This window comes from Oncorhynchus mykiss, chromosome 2 (genome assembly GCF_013265735.2).
Source record: "Oncorhynchus mykiss isolate Arlee chromosome 2, USDA_OmykA_1.1, whole genome shotgun sequence".
NCBI classification, from domain to species: Eukaryota; Metazoa; Chordata; class Actinopteri; order Salmoniformes; family Salmonidae; genus Oncorhynchus; species Oncorhynchus mykiss.
Genome location: NC_048566.1, coordinates 66332453 through 66359075, shown reverse-complemented (window position 1 = coordinate 66359075; position 26623 = coordinate 66332453). Strand labels below are relative to the sequence as shown.

The following is a 26623-nucleotide window of genomic DNA, read 5'->3' as shown; positions in this document are numbered from 1 at the left end:
CAGAAATAGCTTGTCGAGATTGGTGTGATAGAACTTGACTGGCCTACGCAGAGCCCTGACCTCAAGCCCATTGAACACCTTTAGGATGAATTGGAACACCAGCTGTGAGCCAGGCCTAATCACCAAACATCAGTGCCTGACCTCACTAATGCTCTTGTGGCTGAATGGAAGCAAGTCCCCGCAGCAATGTTCCAACGTGTAGTGCAAAGCCTTTCCAGAAGAGCGGTGGCTGTTTTAGCAGCAAAAGGAGGACCAACTCCATATTAATATCCATGATTTTGGAATGAGTTGTTCGACGAGCAGGTGTCCACATACTTTTGGTAATTCAGTGTATGTTGGAACATACATTGGTTACATCGTGGGAGGCAACCCGTCTCTCGGCTGCTCCCTCCCAGAAAGCCAACTAGTGACCTAACGCTATGTAACTTTACACATGATTTGGTCTAATATTCCATTGCTGCGTCATCATTGACGTGCATACAGAAATATTAAAACATGGACATATGTCATGCTGTAGTTATTTCAATTAAGTATCAGCGGGCGCCAGCTATTCATTGCACTGGCTACGCTCTCACAAGCTACGTAACGAACTCGTTCACTAGCAAGCTAACGTTTGGATAATTAATTTAAATGGTTACTCGCGACAGATCTGTGTTCCCTATGACACATTTAACATTCTCATCCGTCAATTATGTGATTGGCTGGTTAGCATACGGCATTGTTAACGTATGAGAAAAGCACAGATATAAATTCTTTATCGATCCGTCTAAAAAACACCTCATTGGCCAAAATAAAATAGTCTGTGATTGGTTACCAATTCGTTGTGGGTGTGTTTAACATGTTTCAAGATGTTTAAGATGTTTCAAAATACAAGTTTAGTGCGCCTAGGTAAAACACTTATGACCTGTTCCAGACAACTGGGAACTCCTGAAAAAAAACTAACTCTGACTTGGAAAAATCAACTTGAACGTTCATCGAAATTGGCACCTTTCCAGATCTCCCGACATTCTGACCTTAAGATCGCTGATGTCATGACTTGACCCCATTGTTTTCCTGAGTTCCCAGTTGTCTTGAAAGCACCAACAGCATCGCATGGTAAAATCCATGCAGTGTTGTTCATCCCAAGGACCCCTCATCCTAAATCAATAACTGAAAAAAATCAACAAGATTGTTGTTGTAACTGATCTGTAATTTATTTAGGAACTCTCAATGGACCCGACCAAAAGCATTTAAAATACAATCATATTTTTGCATCCTTTATACAAAAGAAAAATGGATAGGAAGTGGATCTGAGGGAAAACCGTTTCAAACTGGATGAAAGTGAAACCTCATACCAGACCTAAGGCACAATTATATTTGTATTGTGGATAAAAGGCGACTAAGCAATAAAACAAACCAACACTATAGGGTATTACAGATAAGAGAAGAAATGTCTGAGCTGTGAGCACAGAAGCTGATCTTCAATGCCTCACACACAAACCACTGACTGGCAGAGATCAGAGGGGAAGGGGATGGTGGAACAGAAATAGCCATCTTTTTTCATCGTCTTTGGTTAATCCCTGTTAGATTCTTCAGCTGGAAAAAAAGAAAAAAAATCTCCAGTCACTACTAAACACACAGAATACAATTGGTATTAAACAAATACAGTGCATGACATTAAAACATTTAAACAATCTAGGATTCTGAAAAAAAGTAATCCAAGGTTCCAAGCAATGCTGCTGTATATGTTCAAGACACATTCTGCGCGGATACAACAGATCTTCACAATGCCTGGAGAAGTGTTTAAAAAGCCAATTCGTAATAATAATCCTTTGTTTTGTGCATTTTATCTCTCTAGCACCCTCACCGTAACAGCAGCCCCCAAAAGCCCCTGCGCCACTGCTTCTCCTGTAGATGCCGCCTACAGGACACAATAGCAAAATAGGTGTCAATTACACATATTGAGTTCCCTTAATATAGGTTGTATACTAGTGAGTTCTTTCTAATGATTTATATTTTATCACTAGTGACCTGTTACCTTATTAAGGGGACTATGCACAGACTAAGGAAATGGTACCTGTTTGGCGGCGCCAGCCATGTTGACAATATCCTGGATTCGGTTTTCAAGGAAGTTCCAGGTGTCCTGGAAGTCTTCTGAGGAGTCCTGTATCATCACCAGCTCAGTGGTGTTATAGATCCCTGTCAGTGCAGCCCGTTTCGTATACCAGTTCAACTGATATAGGAAAAAAGTGAAAACTGAATAACAAAGATTTTGATACATAGACATACTATTAAAGTGGTTGTTGAAAGACAAAAACTTAAAAGGAAACATTTGGATTGGGCTGATTTATAAACAATTGACAAATCATGTCAATTGTACCCACATGTACAATTAATGAGAGGAGAGGACATAGAGGACATATAATATGGAGATTAATAGGGTAGACCGAGTTAAAGGTGAGAGGGACAATGAGAGTGCAGTGTGAGGATAGGTGGCGAGTAGTAACCTTCGCAGAGGCTGGTCGGATAGTATGAGGTGCCTGATGAACGGGGGTGAGGAAGACATGGGGAGAGGGGTACTTAGGCTGAGAAGGTCGACTCACATCTGTGGAACGGTCTCCAGCGTAGTACCAGATATCATCCACCAGGGTGGAGAGGTGCTTCAGACTGTCTGGGATGTTGTGTGGGAGGAGCAGAATACTCATAGCCTGGAGAGAGGAGAAAGGAAGATACACTTTAAATCAGCAGAAAAAAAACAGATGTCTGTTACTGAGTGTAATAATTTTAGGGAGACTAATGTAGATGGCAAAGTGAGACATTCGATCAAGTAAGCTATATGGCACATCTACGCACAGATGTAATAAATGGTTGCCTCTACTAGTGTATCAAGACGATGTTACAAGATTAGGCTACCTTATACCAATCAGTAGCTTGAACTGGTTTAAGGTGAAGAGATTAACTATCACATGTCTAGTTGATGTCTAAAGTCTAATTGTTATACTGTGTTGTGTGCAAGATACCTGTGGCCAATTATCCATGTATGGCGTCAACATCCTCAATCTAGTCTCCACAGCATCTCTAAGAAACTCTGCAGTTTTCTTTGGTCTGCAAGAAATCACATGGTTAACACATGCTCACACACACCAATAACAATCACATCCATGTTTAAATCCTAACTGCGCACGAAAAGTGCACTATTCTTGCACCTGCTAATTTGAGTGTGAGGGAGCTTACTCAGCCTGACCAAGTTGGACCTGGTTGTGCTGCTCTGCCATTTGCTCTGTTAGCTGGGCATTGCACTGAGCAATGAAGTGCAAAACCAGGTCCCCTGCTCCATTCTGGAACATTCCACTGGAGGCTGCTGAGAGGCCCAGTGTCTGCTCCGAGGAAAACAGTAACAGGAAAGAAACAATTACATTTAGTCACGTAGGTAAATCTCTCCATCCACACAACTACAGTAAATCCAACTTCCCTCCACTCACTTACTTCAGCCCCTGCTGAAATGGCCTCAAGAGTCCAACCATGTAGTTGGACAAAGTCCAGTGCAGCGTTAAGGATGTGTGCTTGCAGTTGCTCCTCTGTTTCATACTCTTCTCCTTGTTCTCCACTCTGGTCTGCATAACTGCAGTGACAATAGAGAGCACACAGCATAGACCATTGGCATGCACACATCATAAGTAACTTAAGAACAAAATGTCACATAAATGTTTCAGAGGGAAAAACCACAACATGGTATTGTAATGTTATTATGCATTGGTTAAATGGGTGTCAGTTCAGTTTGGTGGAACCTAACCTAGTGTTGGGCTGGGGAGCCTCCTTAGCACCAGCTTCGGGTGCAGGCGCTTCCTGCATATGTGTGGCAGTGTTGTTTTTAGATGGGTGGGCTTGGTAATGCTCGTGGTAGGTTGTAGTTGAGGATGCAGCAGAGGATGGGGGGACAGGGATGGACTTGTCCTTGTCCTCCTGAAGACGAAGTGCAGCACAGTGGAAGCCTCGTCTCAGGCCATTGCATTGGGGACTGGATGTTTTTGGAACTACAAGAAATAATCAGAAAAGTATGCTCTAATGATGTTCATACTGACACAATGCATCCTGTATTCTGACTGAGCACGTATTAACTAAATTGCCTAATATTGCCAAATAATTAAAGCTCCGTAAATTGTGACGGGGGGGTAGTTCCTCGGTAGTATGAACTCGGTAGTCCCTATGTAAGCAGATTGTGAAAATACGTGGATAACGTAACCCCCGTCACAATTTACGGGTTTAGCCTAATTAGCTAACTATGTTTATTGGATTGCAGAGCTCAATACTTGCAGTTGTGATAACTACATGTGTTTTCTTGCGTTGAGATTTAGATTGCAATGAGTAGCCAACATTATATTACCAGATTCTGTCCTTCATGATCACCTTCTGCTTAAAGTGACATTGGTTGGCTAGCTAGTTCCCAAGTTCTCTCGCGATTTAAACCTAAATCAATGTACACGATTACCAAAGTCAAGTCCCTGAGCTACTGGCTAATGCCTACAGACAAAGACCAAGTAGCAAGTCTTGGCTCACCGCTGCCAAAACCCCGCAGGGCCCTTCCAACTCGTAGTCCTCGTAGCAGCGCCGCCATATCCAGCTGCTAACAGATATTTAGACATCAGACGCATCATTTTTACGCGACTCACTTACGCAGCACGTAATACACATCATTGCTTTGACCGGAGAGGTAAGTTAGCAGGTCAGCTAACATTGACCGAAAACCTTTTTGCCTTATTTCACGTTCAGAAAGTCTCAAAATCAAAGCGGAACTACCACACACAGGTTTTGTTAATCTGCAGTGAATTTGCACAGCGAAAACATACATTTTGAGGTGGACGTTTTGTTAGCTGTTCGTTAAACAACGTTAGCTTACTAGCTAACTAACTTAGCTGGTTGGTAACTTGTCACAAAGAGAAAAGCACATTTGAACATCTTTAATTAAGAGTCAAGACCAAGATAATGTATTAAACGTGATGTGCTAAAATGGGCTTGATGATGTCTGTATGACTGGCAGTACATTTCCATAAACGTTTGGTTTCTAGTCAGCTCTAGAGTATTCCATATTACGTTCTAGTTACACCTGATAGCCTGGATATCAGTCTCTTTAGCTAATCTACTCCCTGTCATGTGCCAAAGAGACTGGCCTTTCTGCCAGTTGCAGACTGTGCCGTTTTAAGATTAGAGAGGATTTCTTTTTTTTTAAAGAGCATGGCTTTATTTCTATTACAGCATATAGGATGACTGTCATTCATATTCCATTCACCCAGCTCAATGTAACATCGATAGGTTAAGACTACTATATGATACTCGACCTATAATGAGGTTGATATAACCAATTTTACGAATTCAAGTTTATAACGTAGGTGCACATGTCGGTACAAATGGGTGTAATCAAGGCAACTGAGTGACACATTCAGTACCTCATTGCACGCTCTTGCCTGCATCTAGTTGATCTAGGGTGTAATCATAAATCCAAACAGTTACGCTTTGCAACCAAAACGAGTCTCTCTGTTTGGTTTGCTTCTGTTTAAGATTTTTTTTTTCTCCAACAGAATTAATATCAGCAGCACCCACAGATCACATTCATATCAGCCACATACAAACAGAATCATCGCTTTACTTGTTGTATAATTCCTTCTTGCATCTATGCACTCTCCTCCTCTCACTTTTTTCCTTCGCTTGTGGACTTCAGTGAACACCACAACAGCTGTCTGTGACCAGGTGAAAAAAATACTTAGTAAACCCACAGTACAGCAAACAGTTGATCAATTACACTGGCGTGCCCCGGTGGCAATACATTCATACAACCAAAAGCTTACCTTGACTTGGAAGAGTTCCAGTGTTGGACAGCCTTACATGCTGACCAGACAGGACACGTCGCGTGCGCGAGCATCGCAAAATAAATGTAGAAATCCATGTTATTCAATTATTGCGCCAACGAGCCTCTGCGACGCCAAGGGCTAAAATAGAACTCTGGCCCTCGCTACATATTCGTCGCCAGACCCACTGGCTCCAGGTCATCTACAAGTCCATGCTAGGTAAAGCTCCGCCTTATCTCAGTTCACTGGTCACAATGGCAACACCCACCTGTAGCACGCGCTCCAGCAGGTGTATCTCACTGATCATCCCTAAAGCCAACACCTCATTTGGCCGCCTTTCCTTCCAGTTCTCTGCTGCCTGTGACTGGAACTAATTGCAAAAATCGTTGAAGTTGGAGACTTTTATCTCCCTCACCAACTTTAAACATCTGCTATCTGAGCAGCTAACCGATCGCTGCAGCTGTACATAGTCCATCGGTAAATAACCCACCCAAATTACCTACCTCATCCCCATACTGTTTTTATTTATTTACGTTTCTGCTCTTTTGCACACCAGTATCTCTACCTGCACATGACCATCTGATAATTTATCACTCCAGTGTTAATCTGCTAAATTGTAATTATTCGCCTGCCTCCTCATGACTTTTGCACACAATGTGTATAGACTCTTTTTTTTTTTCTACTGTGTTATTGACTTGTTTATTCCATGTGTAACTATGTGTTGCTGTCTGTTCACACTGCTATGCTTTAATCTTGGCCAGGTCACAGTTGTAAATGAGAACTTGTTCTCAACTAGCCTACCTGGTTAAATAAAGGTGAAATACATTTATGCACGATGGGGCACGCGCGCAGCCTGTTTGGGTTCGGTGTGAGCCAGCTAGCTTAACATAAATATAATACCTCTGTTTGAGCCAAGTGTTTGAAAAGTCTAAATTAGCTAGGTGCATTAGCTAAGTAAGTGGGAAAAAATGTATACAAAATCTCTTCTTTTTCTTCTCAATTTAAGACATTAATTTGTTCAAAACTGTTAAACTATTGTCTTTCTCTCTTTAAGTTAAGTCTTTAAATTTTATGTGCTGCAGTGCTAACTAGCTGTAGTTTATGCTTTCAGTACTAGATTAATTCTCTGATTATTTGATTGGGTGGACATGTCAGTTCATGTTGCAAGAGCTCTGATAGGATGGCGGATGTCCTCCGGAAGTCATCATAATTACTGTGTAAGTTTATGGAAGGGGGTGGGAACCATTAGCGTCCAAGGTTTAGTATTGAAGTTCGTTGTACCCAGAGGAGGGCGGAAAATAGCTGTCCTCTGGCTTCACCATGGTGCTACCACAGAGAGTGCTGTTGAGGCCACTGTAGACCATTGCAAAACAGTGTGTTTTAATCCATTATTTGGTGCCTTGAATAGTGTAGTTTTATCTAAAAAGGACAACTTTTTTGTTTCACTTTTTATTTTTAGGAAATTCACTGAGTAGGATGGTCCTCCCCCTCCTGAGTAACCTCCACTGCTTTCTACCATCTTCAAATATGAACATTCCATCATTAATGAGCTAGAGTTCAGAGGACGTGATCCTGATTTGATTACCCTCAGCTATGCTCAAAGTACAACTATAATGCAAATATTGGAACTATCACTTTTTTCTCTCCACAGAACACGTTGCTAAGCAACCGATTTTTGATTGTCCAGAGTAGATGAAACCAGTTTGTCAAAAGATGCTAGCTCATATGTCTAAATTCTCAAACTAAATAGTTACATTCTGCAATTCAACCACAAAACTGTTTCGTTTAGAGTTTAAGCCTCAAAATTCAACCATTTGCCTAGCTAAGAGCTAAATGTTTTTGACGTTATAAATTCAAATTCTATTAGAGGCTCCACATGTTGTCGTAGAAAATATTAATGTTATTTCCAACAACCCTTTAAGCAATTCTGCCATAAATCCAGCGCATATTGAAAGTTTTAAATTGCTGAAAGACCAGTCTTTTTGTCAACGACAAGGAGTGGAATGTTAGCTATAGAGATTGCTACTCATGATGTCTTGTTCAAAACAACTGGAAAAAATGTTTTGAATCATCATCCAACTCGGAATTACAAGTCGAAAACTATGGCATCTTTTTAGAACCCCACTTTCTGATCTGAAGATCACTGACGTCATGATTTGACCTAGTTTTTTCCGGAGTTCACAGTTGTCTCGAAAGCACCATCAGGCTACCTACATGGTGCTTTCAAGACAACTGGGAACACGGAAAAAACGAGGTAAAATCAAGATGTCAGTGATCTTCAGGTCAGAAAGTGTCACTGGCTGCCACAAAGTCATAAAACCCCGCCTATTTCTACAGTTTTTCACAGTAAATCGGATTTTAAACTTAACCACATCCCTAGCCTTAAAATAAGACCAAAAAGCTTTTTTTTTTTTCGTATATTTTTACGATATAGATAATATTCACTTTGTGGCTGTGGAAACCAAGTTGGAGCTCTAGAAAAAGTTTAGACTAAGAATTCCGAGTTGGATGACCGTTCAAACCAATGTTTTTTTATTTATTTTTAATCTGAGCTCATTTTTAACCGGGTTCCCAGTTGTCTTGAAGCACTTTCTAGAGCTCCAACTTTCCGACTTGAAGATCACTGACGTCATGATTTGATTTCGCCCCCCCCACCCGAGTTCCCAGTTGTCTTAAACACAATGAGTCTGAGACTGCCATCATTTAAGTCATTTGTGGTGAGGAGGGGCACTGTACAAAACAAAGCCCCCAGCGATTGGATCCTTGCGTAGCTTTCCATGTAATGGGTATGGAGCATCACATATCCTGTTATAACAACTCTGTAGCTACAGTTGATGTCGGAGGTTTACATACACTTAGGTTGGAGTCATTAAAATTTGTTTTTCAACCACTCCACAAATTTCTTGTTAACAAACTATAGTTTTGGAAAGTTGGTTAGGACATCTATTTCGTGCATGACACAAGTCATTTTCCCAACAATTGTTTACAGACAGATTATTTCACTTATAATTCACTGTATCACAATTCCAGTGTGTAAGAAGTTTACATGCACTAAGTTGACTGTGCCTTTAAACAGCTTGGAAAATTCCAGAAAATTATGTCATGGCTTTAGAAGCTTCTGATAGGCTAATTGACATAATTTGAGTCAATTGGAGGTGTACCTGTGGATGTATTTCAAGGCCTACCTTCAAACTCAGTGCCTCTTTGCTTGACGTCATGGGAAAATCAAAAGTAATCAGTCAAGACCTCAGAAAAATAATTTTAGAACCTCCCCAAGTCTGGTTCATCATTGGGAGCAATTTCCAAACGCCTGAAGGTACCACGTTCATCTGTACAAACAATAGGACGCAAGTATAAACACCATGGGACCACGCAGCCGTCATACCGCTCAGGAAGGAGACGCGTTCTGTTTCCTAGAGATGAATGTACTTTGGTGCCAAAAGTACAAATCAATCCCAGAACAACAGCAAAGGACCTTGTGAAGATGCTGGAGGAAACAGGTACAAAAGTATCCATGTCCACAGTAAAACAAGTCCTATATCGACATAACCTGAAAGGTCGCTCAGCAAGGAAGAAGCCACTGCTCCAAAACCGCCATAAATAAGTTCCAACATTGTGGTAAAATGGCTTAAGGCCAACAAAGTCAAGGTATTGGAGTGGCCATCACAAAGCCCTGATCTCAATCCTAACTAGAATATCTGGGCACAACTGAAAAAGCATGCGTGAGCAAGGAGGCCTACAAACCTGACTCAGTTACACCAGCTCTGTCAGGAGGAATGGGCCAAAATTCTCCCAACTTATTGTGGGAAGCTTGTGGAAGCCTACCCAAAATGTTTGACCCAAGTTAAACAATTTAAAGGCAATGCTACCAAATACTAATTGAGTGTATGTAAACTTCTGACCCACTGGGAACGTGATGAAATAAATAATTCTCTCTACCATTATTCTGCCATTTCACATTCTTAAAATAAAGTGGTGATCCTAACTGACCTAAGACAGGGAATTTTTACTAGGATTAAATGTCAGGAATTGTGAAAAACCGAGTTTAAATCTATTTGGCTAAGGTGTACGTAAACTTCCAACTTCTACTGTACCTGTGTTCATGAGGTTGGACTCTGAACTGCTGAGGTGAGGTGATCTGATTTTCTAGCTTGGTGGGAAAAAAACAATGACATGGAACTAAATTTACAAATGTATTTTCACTATAGTCCTTTTATTAATTATAACACAGCAATTGATTACCCCTCCACAGTTTTTTAAATCTTGGCCTATCTCGTACATTTTTTAGTCACCCATGTTTGGTAGCCTATGCAGTTGGGTACAGGGATAGACATCATTTGTAAATGCAAATCTGATTGGATACAGCGTTTGATTATTGAAATATCACCCGCAATTTAAACTTTTTCTTACTGAGGGCTGGTCACCTTACACTAACCCTAATCCTTATGTCTGTAACTGGTGCTGGCAGTAACCAATTCAGAACAATTTTGATATCCCAACAGAAGTCAGTAAAGCATTCTGTATGGAACAAGGTCACTTTCACTTCTGTTTCTCAATCTTGAATCTACGACTCATGAGACAGCTACTATCAGGTACCGATAAACTATTGGGTGGTTGAGTTTACTCCTCTGTCCCCAACACTTGGTATCTTAGCAGCATGACAGATACAGTGCATTCAGAAAGTATTCTGACCCCTTGACTTTTTCCACATTTTGTTATGTTACAGCCTTATTCTAAAATGGATTAAATGTAACATTTTCCTCATCAATCTACACACAATACCCCATAATGACAAAGTGAAAACAAGTTTTTAGAATACCTTATCAGACCCTTTGCTTTGAGACTCGAAATTGAGCTCCGGTGCATCTGGTTTCCATTGATCATCCTAGAGGTTTCTACACTTGTGATAAATTCAACTGATTGGACATGATTTGGAAAGGCACACACCTGTGCCTTGGTCACCTCCCTAAGGTCCCACAGTTGACAGTGCATGTCAGAGCAAACACCAAGCCATGAGGTCAAAGTAATTGTCCATAGAGCTCCGAAACAGGATTGTCTAGAGGCACAGATCTGGAGAAGGGTAGCAAAATAATTCTGCAGCCTTGAAGGTCCCCAAGAACACAGTGGCCTCCATCGTTCTTTAATAATGGAGAAATGGATGTAATAAATGTATCACTAGCCACTTTAAACAAGGGCATTAATGTTTACATACCCTACAATACTCATCTCTTATGTATATAATGTACTCTATACCATCTACTGCATCTTGCCTATGCCATTCGGCCATCACTCATTCATATATTTTTATGTACATATTCTTATTAATTCCTTTACACTTGTGTGTATAAGGTAGTTGTTGTAAAATTGTTAGATTACTTGTTAGATATTACTGCATGGTCGGAACTAGAAGCACAAGCATTTCGCTACACTCGCATTAACATCTGCTAACCATGTGTATGTGACAAATAAAATTTGAGTTGATAAATGGAAGATGTTTGGAACCACCAAGACTCTTCCTAGAGCTGGCCAAACTGAGAAATTGGGGGGAGAAGGGCTTTGGTCAGGGAGGTGACCAAGAACTCGATGCTCACTCTGAGAGAGCTCCAGAGTTCCTCTGTGGAGATGGGAGAACCTTCCAGAAGGAGAACCATCTCTGCAGCACTCCACCAATCAGGCCTTTATGGTAGAGTGGCCAGACGGAAGCCACTCCTCAGTAAAATGACAGCACGCTTGGAGTTTGCCAAAATGCACCTAAAGGACAAATAATTAACTCTTTGGCCTGAATGCCAAGCGTCACATCTGGAGGAAACCTGACACCATGGTGGTGGCAGCATCATGCTATGGGGATGTTTTTCAGCGGCAGGGACCGGGAGACTAGTCAGGATTGAGGGAAGGATGAACCGTGCAAAGTACAGAGAAATTCATGATGAACTGCTCCAGAGTGCTCAGGTCCTCAGACTGGGGCGACAGTTCACCTTGCAACAGGACAACGACCCTAAGCACACAGCCAAGACAACGCAGGAGTGGCTTTGGGACAAGTGTCTGAATGTCCTTGAGTGGCCCAGCCAGAGCCTAGACTTGAACCCGATAGAACATCTCTGAAGAGACCTGAAAATGGCTGTGCAGCAACGCTCCCTATTCAACCTGACAGAGTTTGAGAGGATCTGCAGAGAAGAATGGGAGAAACTCCCAAAATACATGGGTGCCAAGCTTGTAGCGTCATACCCAAGAAGACTCAAGGCTGTAATCGCTGCCAAAGGTGCTTCAACAAAGTACTGAGTAAAGGGTCTGAATATTTACATAAATGTGATATTTCAGTTTCAAATGTTTTATAAATTTGTTTTGTCATTATGGGGTATTGTGTGATATTTTTAAAATCCATTTTAGAATAAGACTAACGTAACAAAATGTGGAAAAGTCAAAGGGTCTGAGTACTTTCTGAATGCACTGTATGTTCTGTCTGCTTGGGTATCTCAATTTTGGGAGGAGTCAGTTAGGTGGCAGTGTCCACATTCTGGTGGTTTCTTTGGATTGATTTAACTTTAAATGCTAGTAAGTGTGTTAATGTATTGACTGTTGTTCTGTTTGCAGGAGACCATGGCAAACCTTGGTATAAAAGCGGGGGATAAGGTGCTGTTGGTGTGGAGCCAACCCTCATCCCCAACAACCCTGAAGGAGCTGGCAGAGAGTCTAGGGTCCATGGTTGGCTCTGAGGGCCGAGTGTCACTGGAGAATATGGAGAGACTTCTAATGTGTGAGTGACCCTTTCCTAAGTTTCTGTTTCAACAGTTGGCCAATGCTATATCAAAACTCTTGCATTTATAGGTGTGATATTCTATGCACTTGTTAAACGGCATTGCATTGTAAAATTGTACTTGCTACTCTAACGATAAGGTGAGCCACCAAAATACCTGCCAATCCTCTCCTTTCCTCAGCTTCACATGCAGCATCAACTTATGACTGGGTCCTCTCAAGTCTACTCCCTGACAGCTCTTCCATTCACACCTCAGAGACGCTAGCAGAGATGGCCAGAGTGATAAAACCTGGTGGGAAACTAGTGCTAGAGGAACCTGTTACAGGTAAGAGGGGTGAAGAGAGCAAAGTCTCCATGGTCATTATTGAGGACACATAGTAAATGACTGACTCTTGACACTTGAAACCTGTCCTTTTTCTCAGGAACTAATGACCAATCGGTGAGGACTGCTGAAAAACTTATGTCAGCCTTGAAGTTGTCTGGCCTGGTGTCTGTCACTGAGGTGAGTAAACCAGCACTGGATTGGTAAATATCCACTCCTCCAGGCTCTTTATACACTGACACATTTTTTTTTTTACCAACATTGGCAGATCAGTAAAGGACCCCTGACTCCAAAAACGTTGTCTGCCCTGAGGACATCTACAGGCTTCCAGGGGAACACTCTCTCCAGGGTGCGCATGTCTGCTTCTAAACCCAACTTTGAGGTGGGCTCCTCTAGCCAGCTGAAGCTTTCCTTTGGGAAAAAGACACTAAAACCAGGTATGTGAAGTTCTCCCTCCTTCTGTTACTATTTCAAACTTTTCCTCTTGCTTCTGGCCTTTACAAATGTATTCCTTTTCTTGTTGCAGAAGACAAACCAGCTCTTGACCCCAATGTTGAAAAGGCGTGGACCCTGTCAGCCAATGACATGGATGATGATGATGTGGTGTGTGTTTGGTTGTATTTGTGTGTAGATCTATAAATCTATGATTTAATGCATTCGATGATGGTCTCAATATGCCTTTCCCCTGTCCCTTCAGGACCTGGTGGACTCCGATGCTCTTCTGGATGCAGAGGATCTAAAGAAGCCAGATGCAGCCTCCCTCAAGGCGCCCTCTTGTGGTGACGGAACAACCAAGAAAAAGAAAGCTTGCAAGAACTGGTGAGAAACACCCCTCACCCTTTCTTTGGTTACAGAAAAGAGGGCTCATCCATACACCAACAAGATCGCTGGAGTCATAACCAAGAGACATGAGTGATGAAGTTCAACTGATTATTGAATATCCCTTATGCAAATATGGAGATAATCACACATCGTTGCCTTGAATCATAATTGTAATTTGTCATTACTCCTCCTATGTAGCTCTTGTGGTCTTGCTGAGGAGTTGGAACAAGAAAGCAAGGGTGTCCAGACGATCAGCCAGCCCAAGTCAGCGTGTGGAAGTGTGAGTGTCACTCTTTTCCCATCATACTGTAGCTTTCTGTGTTGGCACATGTCTCTTTGTGAAGCCAGTTTGTAGTTGGTGACCTGACCTTTTGATCTGTATTTCAGTGTTACCTGGGTGATGCCTTCCGGTGTGCCAGCTGTCCGTATCTTGGGATGCCTGCCTTTAAACCTGGGGAGAAGGTTGTCCTGGCCAACATGGGGCTAAATGATGCCTAGGAACACATTTATGTAGTGTCACATTATTTACATTCCTTACACACTGCTAACCTACCACCCCCTAGAGCAATGTTCCCTCTTTTCTCCAGCACTGGGCAAATTTCAGGTCTGCTGTGCAAACTCGCATTTACTGTGAACACTGAGGCTGTACCCACTTTAAGTTAGTTAACAGTGGTCAAGTACGCTACTGTTGCTATTTGAAACATAATGTAGGCCTATCAGTGTGGCCTACCATCAAAAACAAGGAAAATATGCATCCTGTAACATGGAAATAGAACAGCTATCATTCAGCCTACAGTAGCAGCTAATGTGTGGTGTTCAATGTAGGTCTACATTCCATAAGACTTTAGAAAAAAACATGCAGGGCTTGACATTAACCTGTTTATCCACTTGTCCTTCAGACAAGGTGACAAAAAATATTGTTTGATGCAAGAAACTACTTTACAAAATAAAATGCATTTATTATTTCCATACCATTATTACAGACAGACAAATGATCCCTACCCTCTATATATTGGCTACTTAACTCACAAACTAGCAAAGTATATTAACAAAATGTGCACACATGGCAACATGCAGCTCTTGCTTTGATCTCAACACAAGCGCATCTACTAATGACCACTCATGCTGTCCAGTCCAGTTCAAAGGAAACAGCACAGATCCATATATGGCAATGTTTTATTTGCAAATAGGCTTACTGCAGCTGTGAAGTTTAATCCCATGCTTCTTTCTCTCTTTGGGCTGATATTTATTTTGCTCCGCAGTCCCGGGGGAGCTGCACGGCAGTCTCGGGGCTACTGCGCACCCACTTGCAGCTTAGAGGAAACATTGCCCTGCAGTACTTGTTCAATGCCGGGTTCTCAATGAGGAGAGTGGTTCTACATCTCATTTATGTGAGAGCAAAAACCAGATTGAGTTTAAGAAAATGAAGGCCTAATGCACTGAATTGCAGTCAGAAATGTGTTATTGCTGGTTGTATACAGTTGTAATACATGTATTAGGAGTAGAATTTAAAGTATGCAAGCATGACTGAATTCATCATAATCATTGCATCAATCCAGGCTACGACCATGTGAAAACGACAATATGCTACTGGATACAGTGAAGATTTCACAGAGCAGTCACCATATTTCAAGTATTACTGGAACATACAGGTGTTGATTTGTCAGTTCAGTGAATCGTGTGTATTTTACTATCTTTTTAACAATAAAAAAATCTGTTAATCATAGTACAAGTTCATTTTTTTCAGGATAACCAAAAGATTGTTAGCTCGAATCCCTGACCTGACAAGGTAAAAAACTGTTCTGGCCCTGAAAAGGGCAGTTAACCCACTGTTCCTAGACCATAATTGTAAATAACAATATTCTTAACTGACTTGCTTAGTTAAAAGGTTACATTTTTTTTTAAAACTTGTCACAACTGATTGGCTCAAACACATTAAGTAAAGAAATTCCACAAATTAACTTAACCAGCTTCATGAGGTAGTCACCTGGAATGCATTGAGAGAATGCCAGGAGTGTGCAAAGCTGTCATCAAGGCAAAGGGTGGCCACTTTGAAGAATCTCAAAATATATTTTGATTTGTTTCAAACACTTTTGTTTACTTTATTTATTTCACCTTTATTTAACCAGTTCTCATTTACAACTGCAACCTGGCCAAGATAAAGCAAAGCAATGCAACAAAACAGTCACACAAACGAACATGCAGTCAATAACACAAAATAAAAAAAATATGAATCCATATGTATTATTTCATAGATTTGATGTCTTCACTGTTATTTTTTTTTACTATTTTCTACATTGTAGACTAATGAAAACCCCTGGAATGAGTAGGTGTGGTCAAACTTTTGACTGGTACTGTAAATACATATACTCTCCCTTCCGGGATGGCCACATGGTCCTCCCCCGCCCCCTCCCTTCAGCAAACCTTCTCCCTTCCGAAAGGCAGAAACTCAAACTGGAAGTACCCGTGCTAAGGTACCCGTGCTATTTAGGGAAGTGTTGAGTGCAATAGAGATTGCATCGTCTGTGGATCCAAGCCATAAGTCTCCTGAACAGCTAATCAAATGGCAACCCGGACTATATCCATTTTTACACTGCTGCTGCTTGCCGTTTTATCTATGCAGTCACTTTACCCCTACCTATATGTACATATTACCTCAATTACCTTGACTAACCTGTACCCCCGCACATTGACTCATTCCCGTTACCCACTGTATATAGCCTCATTGTTATTTTATTGTTGCTCTTTTATTTTTTACTTTAGTTTATTTAATAAATATTTTTTTCTTAAAACTGCATCGTTGGTTAAGGGCTTGTAAGTAAGCAATACACGGTAATGTCTTAACCTATTGTATTCGGTGCATGTCACCAATAAAATTAGATTTGATTAGCCAAGCAAGGGAAGTTGGCAACGTTAGCCCCTCAGCCCTCGTTTTTGATTGAGTTTGCGAGTGTCCAATTATGTTCACCATGGGGCCTGAAACGCCCCATAATTCAATTTCTGATGATTGTACATCTGCTAAGAAAAGTCAGCCAAAACTTAAAACCAACATTAATATGGAGAACCGCGGGACGAAGGAGTGACATTACTGGGCAAGAGCTGGCCATTTCAAATGAATTAATTCTTCCCTTGCCCTGCAAGTGTAAACGCATCAGATGTCATCAGAAGTGTCCACTTAATTTGAGGGCTGAGGGGAGAGGGTGTGTCTTTTACATGTTTGGAATGCAGCCACAGTGACTGAGTTCATCAGGAAGTGTTTAGGGGATGTTCCCACTGTGACTATTAAAACCTACCCAAACCAAAAACTGTGATAGATGGCAGCATTCGCGTGTTAAACCTCGAATGGCTGCCGGCCCATGCGGCATCCCTAGCTGCATCCTCAGAGCATGCACAGACCAGCTGGCTGGAGTGTTTATGGACATATTCAATCTCTCCCTATCCCAGTCTGCTGTCCCAACTTGTCCACCATCGCTTTCTTCGATACAGGAACAAAGGTAACTGAACTAAATTACTATCACCCCGTAACATTCACTTCATCATGAAGTGCTTTGAAAGGCTAGTTAAGAATCATATCACCTCCAAAAAGTGACAAGCTTCAAGTTCCTCGGAGTACACATTTCTTACAATCTGAAATGGTCCACCCACACAGACAGTGTGGTGAAGGCGCAACAGCGCCTATTCAACCTCAGTAAGCTGAAGAAATGTGGCTTCGCCCCTAAGACCCTCACAAACTTATGTATAATGGAGAACATCCTGTCGGGCAGTATCACCACCTGGTACGGCAACTGCACCGTAGGGCTCTCCAGAGGGTGGTGTGGACTGCGCAACGCATCATAGGAGGCACTCTGCCTGCCCTCCAGGACATCTACAGCACCTGATGTCACAGGAAGACCAAAAAGATCAAAGATATCAACCACCTGAGCCATGGCCTGTTCACCCCGCTATCATCCAGAAGGCAAGGTTTGTACAGGTGCATCAAAGCTGGGACTGAGAGACTGAAAACAGCTTCTATCTCAAGGCCATCAGACTGTTAAATTGCCATCATTAGCCAGCTACTATCCGGTTACTCAACCCAACACCTTAGAGGCTGCTGCACTATATACATAGAAATGGAATCACTGGTCACTTTAAACGGAACACTAATCATGTTTACATACTGTTTTACTAATTTCATATGTATATATTGTATTTTAGTCAATGCCACTCAGACATTTCTCTTCCTAATATTTATATATTTCTTAATTCCATTCTTTACTTTTAGATTTGTGTGTATGGTTGTGAATTGTTAGATACTACTGCACTGTTGGACCTTGGAACACAAGCAGTTCATTACACCCGAAATAGCATCTGCTAAATATGTGTATGTGACCAATAAAATTTGATTTGAGCAGTGTCGCGTTTAGTGACGCAAAACTTAAGTGGTCAAAACCATTCATCTTGGGGCGAGGGGGTTTGGAAAGTGCTATCATATCACGCAATTATACCATTTATAAAATGGTTCAGATATATATATATATATATATTTTTTTTTACAAAGACTAGCTAAAATTATAAACTTACAAATAAGTGAAAATGTACAAATTATACAATGGATTATGATAATGGTAAAAAAAAAAGTGGAGGTGCAAAAACATGTTTGCACCCCACCATTTTAATTTGCTCCATGGCGGCAAGTGATAAGAAGGCTGTTCAGCTCCTCTCATTCGCAAAGAGGAATAACTTTGTAGCTTGTTTTGGTTAATAAACAATGCCATGCTGGTGAGTGGTAACATTAAAACAAAACCCAGTCCTGAAACGAAACGTAGGCTTAAAATAATGTCTACATCATAACATAGGAAAAGACACCGTATTCATATAGATTTGCAAAAAGTGGGCAGCTCAGGATTTGTCACTTCATGCCCAAATATATCATACTTTGACTAAAACGATGACTTGATTTAAATCGTTGTGCAACATCATGGGTAAACTCTGGCCATCGTCTTTCAGCTCGAAAAGCTTCTCCCCTTATGCAGTTGGCATCCAGCACCTACAGAGATACACGCCTTAGCAACTAGCAACCCTGTAGTCATTGAGGGTTTGCTAATATATTTCAACTAAATTAATGCTTTATTTACATGATTCCACTCACTTGTTCAAAGACCTGCTTCAACATTGCAGTTTACCAAACTGAACACCTGGATGGATACAGACAGATATAACTTATTGTGTGGCTGTGTTGGAATAATTTCACATAATAATAGGCATGTAAACATACAAATAAGAGCATGACAAAGTAAAAATAGCTCCACAACTGCTCTGACTCCACCAGCTGGGTATACACCGTGGAACTAGTGGGCACAGCCCTCCTGCAGGAGAAATACATATCTGCCTCTTTCTTTGCCTCTTACACACAAACACACTTACCTGGACCAAATGTAAAATGTTATTTGTATTTAACTAGGCAAGTCAGTTAAGAAAACAACTCTTATTTACAATGACGACCTACCCCGGGAAAACCCTAACAACACCGGGCAAACCCTAACAACGCTGGGCCAATTGTGCGCCACCCTATGGGACTCCCCCAATTACGGCCGGTTGTGATACAGCCTGGAATCGAACCAGGGTCTGTAGTGACGCCTCTAGCACTGAGATGCAATGCCTTAGCCCGCTGAGCCACTCGGGGGCCAAATGAGCTTATTCATAGCTGGGTAAGGCTCCCTCTCCAATCAGTTCTGTGTCAAACAGCTCTGTGACGAGGACGTTGGCTCGAGTCTGCATGTCTCCATCTGCAGTGACAACACATTCATCTAACATTCTGATGGTAAAATACAGTTGATCTAGTTGAAAAGTTTCACTGCAGTCGAAAAAAAACCTAATTTTTCAGAAATACTGCATTTTTCAGAAATACTGCATTTCAGGTCACAGAATTTGTCACATGAATGATTTACCGTTGCTGCAGCATAAGCAATTTGAAAAGTAACATTTTAACCAAAACAACTGTGGACTACAAATTACAGGACTGTGTGTACAATGTGTGTTACTCACTTGGTCGAACTGTCACTTGTGTATTGATGATCTTGAAATTGTCGGAGAAGCCATTTATCTTCACTGTTCGGAGAGCAGCATCTGCCATGGGCTTGAAAACCTATTGGATCAGACAGACAAACACAGTCAGAGAACACCTTTCCCCTTTCTTCTAATTGACGGTGAACTGTCAATGCACTTTGATAGATTAGGCAACGATGCCTGGGGTTCAGCAAGTCAAGAATTGTCATTCTCACCTCCACAGCATGGCAGTAGCCAGCACCAGCTGTGACAGCCATCATGGAAAGCAGTCCTGTTCCAGTGCCAAAATCCAGAATTATGACTCTCACCATGCCTTCACTCTGCTCACAGCAGCATTAATATCCTAGTAGTACTTCTCATTCTATGAGATAGACAGATTGTGGTTTACGTACAGGGTAAGAAACAAGACAGCTTCCACAACTCGCAGAAGTGTGCACCATGTATTGTACAAGCTGTATTGGATGACGCGTTTCCTGCCAGGCCACATACTCACCCTATCGTGATTGTGCAGCATATCAGTTTCACAGGTCCTGGTGATCATGGATATCACACATTTAAATGAACTCCCCCCAATTCAACTATAGCTAGCAACATGACTTGAAGTGATTGATAAAGAACTAAAACATTAGGTAGCTAGTGCGTTGCATATTGCAATACATTAACATGAAATTATATACCAACAAAACAGGGTCAACTAGCTTGCATATCTACAGTGCATTCGTTAAGTATTCAGACCCCTTCTCTTTTTCCACATTTACGATACAGTAGTTACGATACAGCCTTATTCTGAAATTGATCAAATATTTTTATCCCCTTCAATCTAAACACAACACCCCATAATGAAAAAGCGAAAACAGGTTTTTTATACATTTCTGCTATTTTATTACAAATAACAAAACAGAAATAGCATATTTACATGCTGTGTCTTTTGTATTCCACAAGAATAATGTTTTTACACCAATCCCTAAAAAAATGGATTATGACAGCATTGCCTCAACCGGGGCAGACATGTTTTCCCTAGAAATGTCACCTGACGTCATCCCCCAAGTCATACACTGGTGTCAAAATTTGGCGCTTTCAAGACAACTGGAAACTCGGACAAAAATGAGATCAAATCATGACATCAGTGATCTTCAGGTCGGAGCTCAAGAAAGATACCCAAGTCTGACTTGGAATTCCGAGTCGGGTGACTGTTCAAAAAGATTTTTCCCCAATCGGAGCCCGCTTTTCCCGGAGTTCCCAGTTGTCTTGAACGCACTGAAGTCGAAGTTCCCAGTTGTTTTGAATGCGGCATTAACCCCTTGTAATCTGAGTGTGAACACATACTGACATTTTCAACTTGCTAACTGGTTATAGTCAGTACTTGATTTTGGATGAAAGAAGTGCAGGAGCTGTCCTTTTCCAAGTGAGTCTATTAAAGACTATATTTACAGAAATTCTAAAATGACATTATGCTATAGAGACCTCTAGTTATTCACTGTTAAGGGGTTCATAAACATTTTCAATGACTTCCCCATGACTTTCAACCATTATTATACCCTACATGAAATAGTAAGTATTATTGACACTGGAAGGCTGCAGTGTCTGATCCCATGTAGGCCTACCATCTCCTGCCATTGTGCCCTTGATCAAGGCACTTAACACCCCCCCCACACACACACAAAGTATAACTGCACTGTTAGTCAGATGTTGTCAACATGTGTTCAACCCTCTATCTGGATCCAGCCCTGAAACACCCAAGTCTGCTTATCAAGGTCCTGTTGAGCAGCTGATGTTTAGGCTACAATGTGGTTAGATCAGGGCTTGAACAACTGCATGCACACCCAGTAGCTATCCTGGAGGATGGTTGCCACCCAGTAGCTATCCTGGAGGATGGATGCCACACTTGATATAAAATAGTGCAACAATACAACCAAATACTTTTGTCTTTATAAAATTATTCCCTAACTCAATGAAACAGGTGGATAAGGTGGGCTACTTCAGAGCAAGGTCTCCCACTAGACATGTTTATTCATATAAGCCTCAAATATTCATGTTTCAGGGGAGATCTATGCACAGCAAGTTATTTGTCAATTATGCTATTCTTAGAATATGTTTTAACGTTGTCGCAATTACATGGCTACTGTTTAATATCGGGGAATCCCATCTTTTCAACGTTGCAGATGTACAGTATTTAGGCCATCTACAGTACAGTGCCGGTGGAAAGGCAACAATGATATTAATGCTTAGCTGTAGTTAACGATCGAGATAACTGCTCCAAGGAAATGCCAAAATAAATAAAAAACACCAACATAGTGTCTTAATTTCAGTTGTATGCATTCAGTTGTATAACTGTCTAGGTACCCCCCTTTCCTTTCTCTTTAATAGGGTGTTGGGCTACCAGAACAGCTTCAATGCATCTTGGCATAGATTCTACAAGTGTCTGGAACTCTATTGGAGGGATGCGACGCCATTCTTCCATGAAAAATTCCACAATTGGGTGTTTTGTCGAAGGTGGTGGGAAACGCTGTCTCCTATGTACCTTTGGGACCCCTTTTTCAAAGTCAATTCATTGAGATCTCTTCTAGCCATGGTAGGCAACAATGCACAACTTGGCATTTTTATAAATTACCTTAAGCATGATGGGAGGTTCATTTCTTAATTAACTCAGAAACAACAACTGTATGGAAGAACCTGCTTTCAATAGACTTTGTATCCCCCATTTAATTAATTATTTATTTTGTTACCTGTATTTCTTTCTGGCAGTGATCAAACACTTAAAGTTATCAGATTCATCAACATATTATTCCAATAAAGAAGTCATGAATTTCACACATTTTAAATTGTATTACTGTTCATTTCAAGTTTATATAACCGCAAGCTTGTGTGTGTGATTAGTGAATTTAAAAGGTGCAAATTGGTAGTCAGGCACAGATGGCAGTAGGCAGACAGAATGGCATGCTAGGAATAGGCACCAGGGTGTCAGAGAAGATGGATGCCAAGAGTGTGCAAAACTGTCATCAAGGCAAAGGGTTGCTATTTGAAGAATCTCAAATTTTCTGGTTACTACATGATTCCATGTGTTATTTCATAGTTTGTCTTCACTATTATTCTACAATGTATAAAATAGTAAAAATAAAGAAAAATCCTTGAATTAGTTGGTGTCCAAACTTTTGACTGCTAGTGTACAGTGTGTTTGTATTTATGTGAAAATTGAAACTGTACATAAAATGGTGCAGTGAATTAAAACGAAGGAGGGTGTGGTTTGAGGTGTATGTTGGGTATGGTGTGGACCGGCTGTGAGTTGGGTGTGTAGTCTGTGGGATAGAGAAGAGAGCAGAGCTGGGCAGAGTTTCCCACTAGATTGTGTATAACTGGCTGTGGCTAAACTCAAGTGTATCCTCACAACCAGGCCCTGGAAGAGATCCCTCAGATACTGGGCATCCAGTGCCATTCTCTGGGCCAGCTCGCGTCGCTCCTCTGCATTACAACACACCAGCCTCTTCTGCATCAACACCCTCACATACTCCACCACCATCAGCCACTGCATGCAAACGCTACTCAGGACACTGGTATAAGTCAGCTACAGACTAATATGATTGTCAAAAGGTGCTGGCAGGGTGGGCGAACACAACTACACATCTCAATATGGCGCTCCAGGACGCCACATAACTTCGAAGTGAGCGTGATGTATCCCTGGGCCAGTCAGGAGCGAGACAGGAGTCCCTGCAGGAAGGGCTGGAGCTCCAGCAGTAGTTGACCTATCGCCAGACGGCAGGCCATCCTCACAACCCGGAACAGAGCAGCCAGGGGTTGATAGAGGATGAGGATGATGCAGTCTCTTAGAGGCCAGTAGATAGAGGTGGAACTTGTTATTTGTGCTTTGATCCCAGCGATGCTCCTTCCCAAATTCAACAGGCGCCTCCCGGAAACTGGAAACAGAGGGAGACGAAATGAGAGACTTGGACATGGAGACTGATGTGGAGAGAAAGCAGATCCAGTGATTACACGCACAAGCAAATATTATAGGTGATATATAGGTTATAGGAAAAGTATCACAAATTCTCTACACCATTCTCATACATACACACAAAAAAAACAGACCCACCTATTGAGGTTCTCCATCTCATAGAGCCCCACCTGTGTGGTCTGATCCTAAAGTGATTCACTGATCATCAGAGCGACCCGCACATTCCCCTCCAGCATCTAACACAACAATGACACAAACAGAACATCACAACTCACAGGCCTCAAACCCCTCCACAACATATCACCAACACAACTCAAGTATGTGCATTCAAATAACATTTCCCACAACCACATTGGAAACATTTTATATACTGACCATTTTAAAGCAGCCTTAATGTAGATTGTATGTTTGTTAACCTGTGTGATGATGGTTGGCAGGCTGGTGCGGTAAAATCCCTCATGGTCAGTGTCTGGTTCCTGGTCTCTCTGCCAGTCTGTCAGCTCAACCTCCAGGGCTTGTGCATCCACCCAGACACTTTTCTCCTACACAATACAAACTCCACCCAGACACTTTTCTCCTACACAATACAAACTCCACCCAGACACTTTTCTCCTACACAATACAAACTCCACCCAGACTCTTTTCTCCTACACAATACAAACTCCAGTTAGCAATGTGGGCTCTTGAATGATGCTCAATCCTCTCTCTGACTCTCACTGTATTAAACAAGTGTACATACACTGCATTCAGTAAGTATTCAGACCCCTTGACTTTTCCCCTAATTTGTTTTACATTACAGCCTTATTCTAAAATGGATTAAATATTTTTTTTCCCTCATCAATATACACACAATACCTTATAATGACAAAGTGAAAACAGATTTTTATACATTTTTGCAAATGTATTAAAAATAAACTGAAATACCTTATTTATTCAGACCCTTTGCTATGAAACTACAATTTGAGCTCTGGTGCATTCTGTTTCCATTGATCATCCTTGAGATGTTTGGACAACTTGATTGGAGTGTACTTGTGGTAAATTCAATTTATTGGACATGATTTGGAAAGGCACACACCTATCTATATAAGGTCCCATAGTTGACAGTGCATGTCAGAGCAAAAACCAAGCCGTGAGGTCAAAATAATTGTCCGTAGAGCTCCGAGATTGTGTCGAGGCACAGATCTGGGGAATGGTATCAATTTCTCCCTCAAGTCTATATAATTTCACATGGGAAATGACAATTGCTTCTAGTGAGAGCAGGTGTGTTTGTAATTACATGATACCTTGAGTCTGGAGTGGATGGATGAGGTCCTCAGACTTTCCCTTTTGTGGTACTGTCCCAACCTCTCCAAATGCTCAGGGCAACAGAACACACCCAATACCCACTTCAGGGCAGTGTCCCAGGCCAAGCTCTCTGTCCTCCACACCTCTGGCCACACCTCAGAGCGCTGCTGCAGCAGCTGTCAGTCAGATGTAAACAAGCTCAAATCACCAGATATTCAAATCAAACAATATATGTGACAGGATCCACATTAAAAGTATACGTCTGTCTGTACTTCTGGAAAGATATCAGCTTTGTTTTGCTTGTATGAGTGTGTGGTCATGAGCAATTATGAGTCAATGGGGAGCAGCACGATGTGTGTGTGTGAGCGTGTGGTCATGAGCAATTATGAGTCAATGGGGAGCAGCACGATGTGTGTGTACGTATGTGCCATTTAGACAAACAGCACCGCCTGTCTCAGTGGTGGCCATGAGCATTAACTATGACCAAGCATGACATCATCAATTCTGCGGCACAATAAACCTATGGAAAATATGACTAGTCTAAAATAGGCAAGCTGGAGATGCTGTCAGAGAAACACTTAGAATAAGCTTCCCTTGTCTAGCACAGAAACAATTCCAGTCGGTGAGGGTAAGAGAATTAGATGCATGCACATTTACAGCCAACTCAAACACATTAAAGCCATGTATTGTTTTCTCTGTTGTGAGAAGTGGGTGTTGGTGTGATTCAGCTGGTAGTGTCTGTGGTGGTGGTTGTTAGTGATTTGAACGTGAGCATGTAGACGTCTGTACCTTCAGGTTTGTCACCACCATTCTTGTCTCCGTCTGCCATAAGTTCAGCGGTCCACCCATCCACCACCAAGAGAGCCCTACACATAGGACCAGAACACCACCGAGCCCTACACATAGGACCAGAACACCAACGAGAGCCCTACACATAGGACCAGAACACCACCGAGAGTCCTACACATAGGACCAGAACACCACCGAGAGTCCTACACATAGGACCAGAACACCAACGAGAGCCCTACACATAGGACCAGAACACCACAGAGAGAGAAAGGAGAGAAAGCACATATCCATTCTACTGACGGTCTATCCATTCTACTGACGGTCTTCCCCTCTCACTCTCCCAGACACATCCTCTATGGAGAGGCCGGCAGGGAGGGAGGGAGAGAGGCAGAGGTAAAGGGAACCTTCGTCATTCGAAGGGGCGTGGTCTTGTATCAAACAGTGGCGCTCTGCGTCTGAAACGGATTTTCTTTAAATGGGCAAAATCATTTTATACATACTTGCTGATAGAATGCATACCTACAGTACTTGTCATTAGAAATGAAGGGGGAAAACGCTAATCCGTCTTGGTATGACATTTCAATAAGGGAATTCTGTACTGCCCTTAACATTGGTAGCTTTGAGGAGCGAAGTCCTCTGATCTTCCACAGCTGTTGAGATCTGGGACAAACTAGGGATGTTACGCAACTGCTACCTCTAAAGGGAGTTTGTTAATTTGTGTATCAGCAAGTCCTCTGACCTCTCCCCACATCTCTCTCCCCATTTCCTGAACCTCTTCAAAACACAGAATTATGCCCCAAGTGGGAGTATTACTACAGCCTTTGTACGTGTGATGG

The 26623-nt window shown here is 41.7% G+C and overlaps 3 protein-coding genes and 1 long non-coding RNA gene across 6 annotated transcripts; 1 reads left to right on the top strand and 3 right to left on the bottom strand.

The window, feature by feature from the left end:
• Positions 1 to 1168: 1168 nt before the first annotated feature.
• LOC110494184 (ubiquinone biosynthesis protein COQ9-B, mitochondrial) lies at positions 1169 to 4669 on the bottom strand. Of its 3 annotated transcripts, none has more exons than XM_021569009.2 (9): positions 4537 to 4669; positions 3773 to 4013; positions 3466 to 3601; positions 3214 to 3356; positions 3000 to 3084; positions 2487 to 2687; positions 2057 to 2212; positions 1847 to 1900; positions 1169 to 1575 (listed from the first exon to the last, which is right to left on the bottom strand). In XM_021569009.2, the coding sequence occupies exons 1-9, from the start codon at positions 4592 to 4594 to the stop codon at positions 1540 to 1542; spliced, it is 1110 nt and encodes a 369-aa protein (XP_021424684.1). In that variant the 5' UTR covers positions 4595 to 4669; the 3' UTR covers positions 1169 to 1539. The 3 variants fall into 3 exon arrangements, with proteins under 3 accessions (XP_021424684.1, XP_021424692.1, XP_036809567.1); XM_021569017.2 differs by having other exon boundaries at positions 2583 to 2687; XM_036953672.1 differs by having other exon boundaries at positions 4364 to 4589.
• LOC110494195 (anamorsin-B) lies at positions 4538 to 15446 on the top strand. The gene is made up of 9 exons (XM_021569030.2): positions 4538 to 4690; positions 12414 to 12576; positions 12758 to 12901; positions 12999 to 13078; positions 13167 to 13335; positions 13425 to 13501; positions 13596 to 13717; positions 13919 to 14000; positions 14108 to 15446. Exons 2-9 carry the CDS (start codon positions 12420 to 12422, stop codon positions 14216 to 14218), a joined length of 942 nt encoding a protein of 313 aa, XP_021424705.2. The 5' UTR covers positions 4538 to 4690; positions 12414 to 12419; the 3' UTR covers positions 14219 to 15446.
• A 3007-nt stretch (positions 15447 to 18453) lies between these two features.
• On the bottom strand, positions 18454 to 20205 carry LOC118937288 (protein arginine N-methyltransferase 7-like). The gene is made up of 3 exons (XM_036934652.1): positions 19981 to 20205; positions 19745 to 19844; positions 18454 to 19485 (listed from the first exon to the last, which is right to left on the bottom strand). The coding sequence occupies exons 1-3, from the start codon at positions 20074 to 20076 to the stop codon at positions 19394 to 19396; spliced, it is 288 nt and encodes a 95-aa protein (XP_036790547.1). The 5' UTR covers positions 20077 to 20205; the 3' UTR covers positions 18454 to 19393.
• A 424-nt stretch (positions 20206 to 20629) lies between these two features.
• Positions 20630 to 24564, bottom strand: LOC110494179. The gene is made up of 3 exons (XR_002469234.2): positions 24131 to 24564; positions 23853 to 23950; positions 20630 to 23676 (listed from the first exon to the last, which is right to left on the bottom strand). It is a non-coding gene; the product is annotated as an uncharacterized LOC110494179 (long non-coding RNA).
• Between the last annotated feature and the right edge of the window lie 2059 nt (positions 24565 to 26623).

Coding starts and splice junctions, on each gene's coding strand:
- LOC110494184 (XM_021569009.2), bottom strand. CDS start 4,594: ATGGCGGCGCTGCTACGAGGACTACGAGTTGGAAGGGCCCTGCGGGGT. Junction 2,688..2,999: donor ACATGGATAATTGGCCACAG/GTATCTTGCACA, acceptor TCCTCTCTCCAG/GCTATGAGTATTCTGCTCCT. Junction 1,901..2,056: donor TGGCTGGCGCCGCCAAACAG/GTACCATTTCCT, acceptor TGTGTCCTGTAG/GCGGCATCTACAGGAGAAGC.
- LOC110494195 (XM_021569030.2), top strand. CDS start 12,420: ATGGCAAACCTTGGTATAAAAGCGGGGGATAAGGTGCTGTTGGTGTGG. Junction 12,577..12,757: donor TATGGAGAGACTTCTAATGT/GTGAGTGACCCT, acceptor TCCTTTCCTCAG/CTTCACATGCAGCATCAACT. Junction 12,902..12,998: donor GCTAGAGGAACCTGTTACAG/GTAAGAGGGGTG, acceptor CCTTTTTCTCAG/GAACTAATGACCAATCGGTG.
- LOC118937288 (XM_036934652.1), bottom strand. CDS start 20,076: ATGGTGAGAGTCATAATTCTGGATTTTGGCACTGGAACAGGACTGCTT. Junction 19,845..19,980: donor GCTACTGCCATGCTGTGGAG/GTGAGAATGACA, acceptor CTGATCCAATAG/GTTTTCAAGCCCATGGCAGA. Junction 19,486..19,744: donor ACAAGTGACAGTTCGACCAA/GTGAGTAACACA, acceptor TTGTCACTGCAG/ATGGAGACATGCAGACTCGA.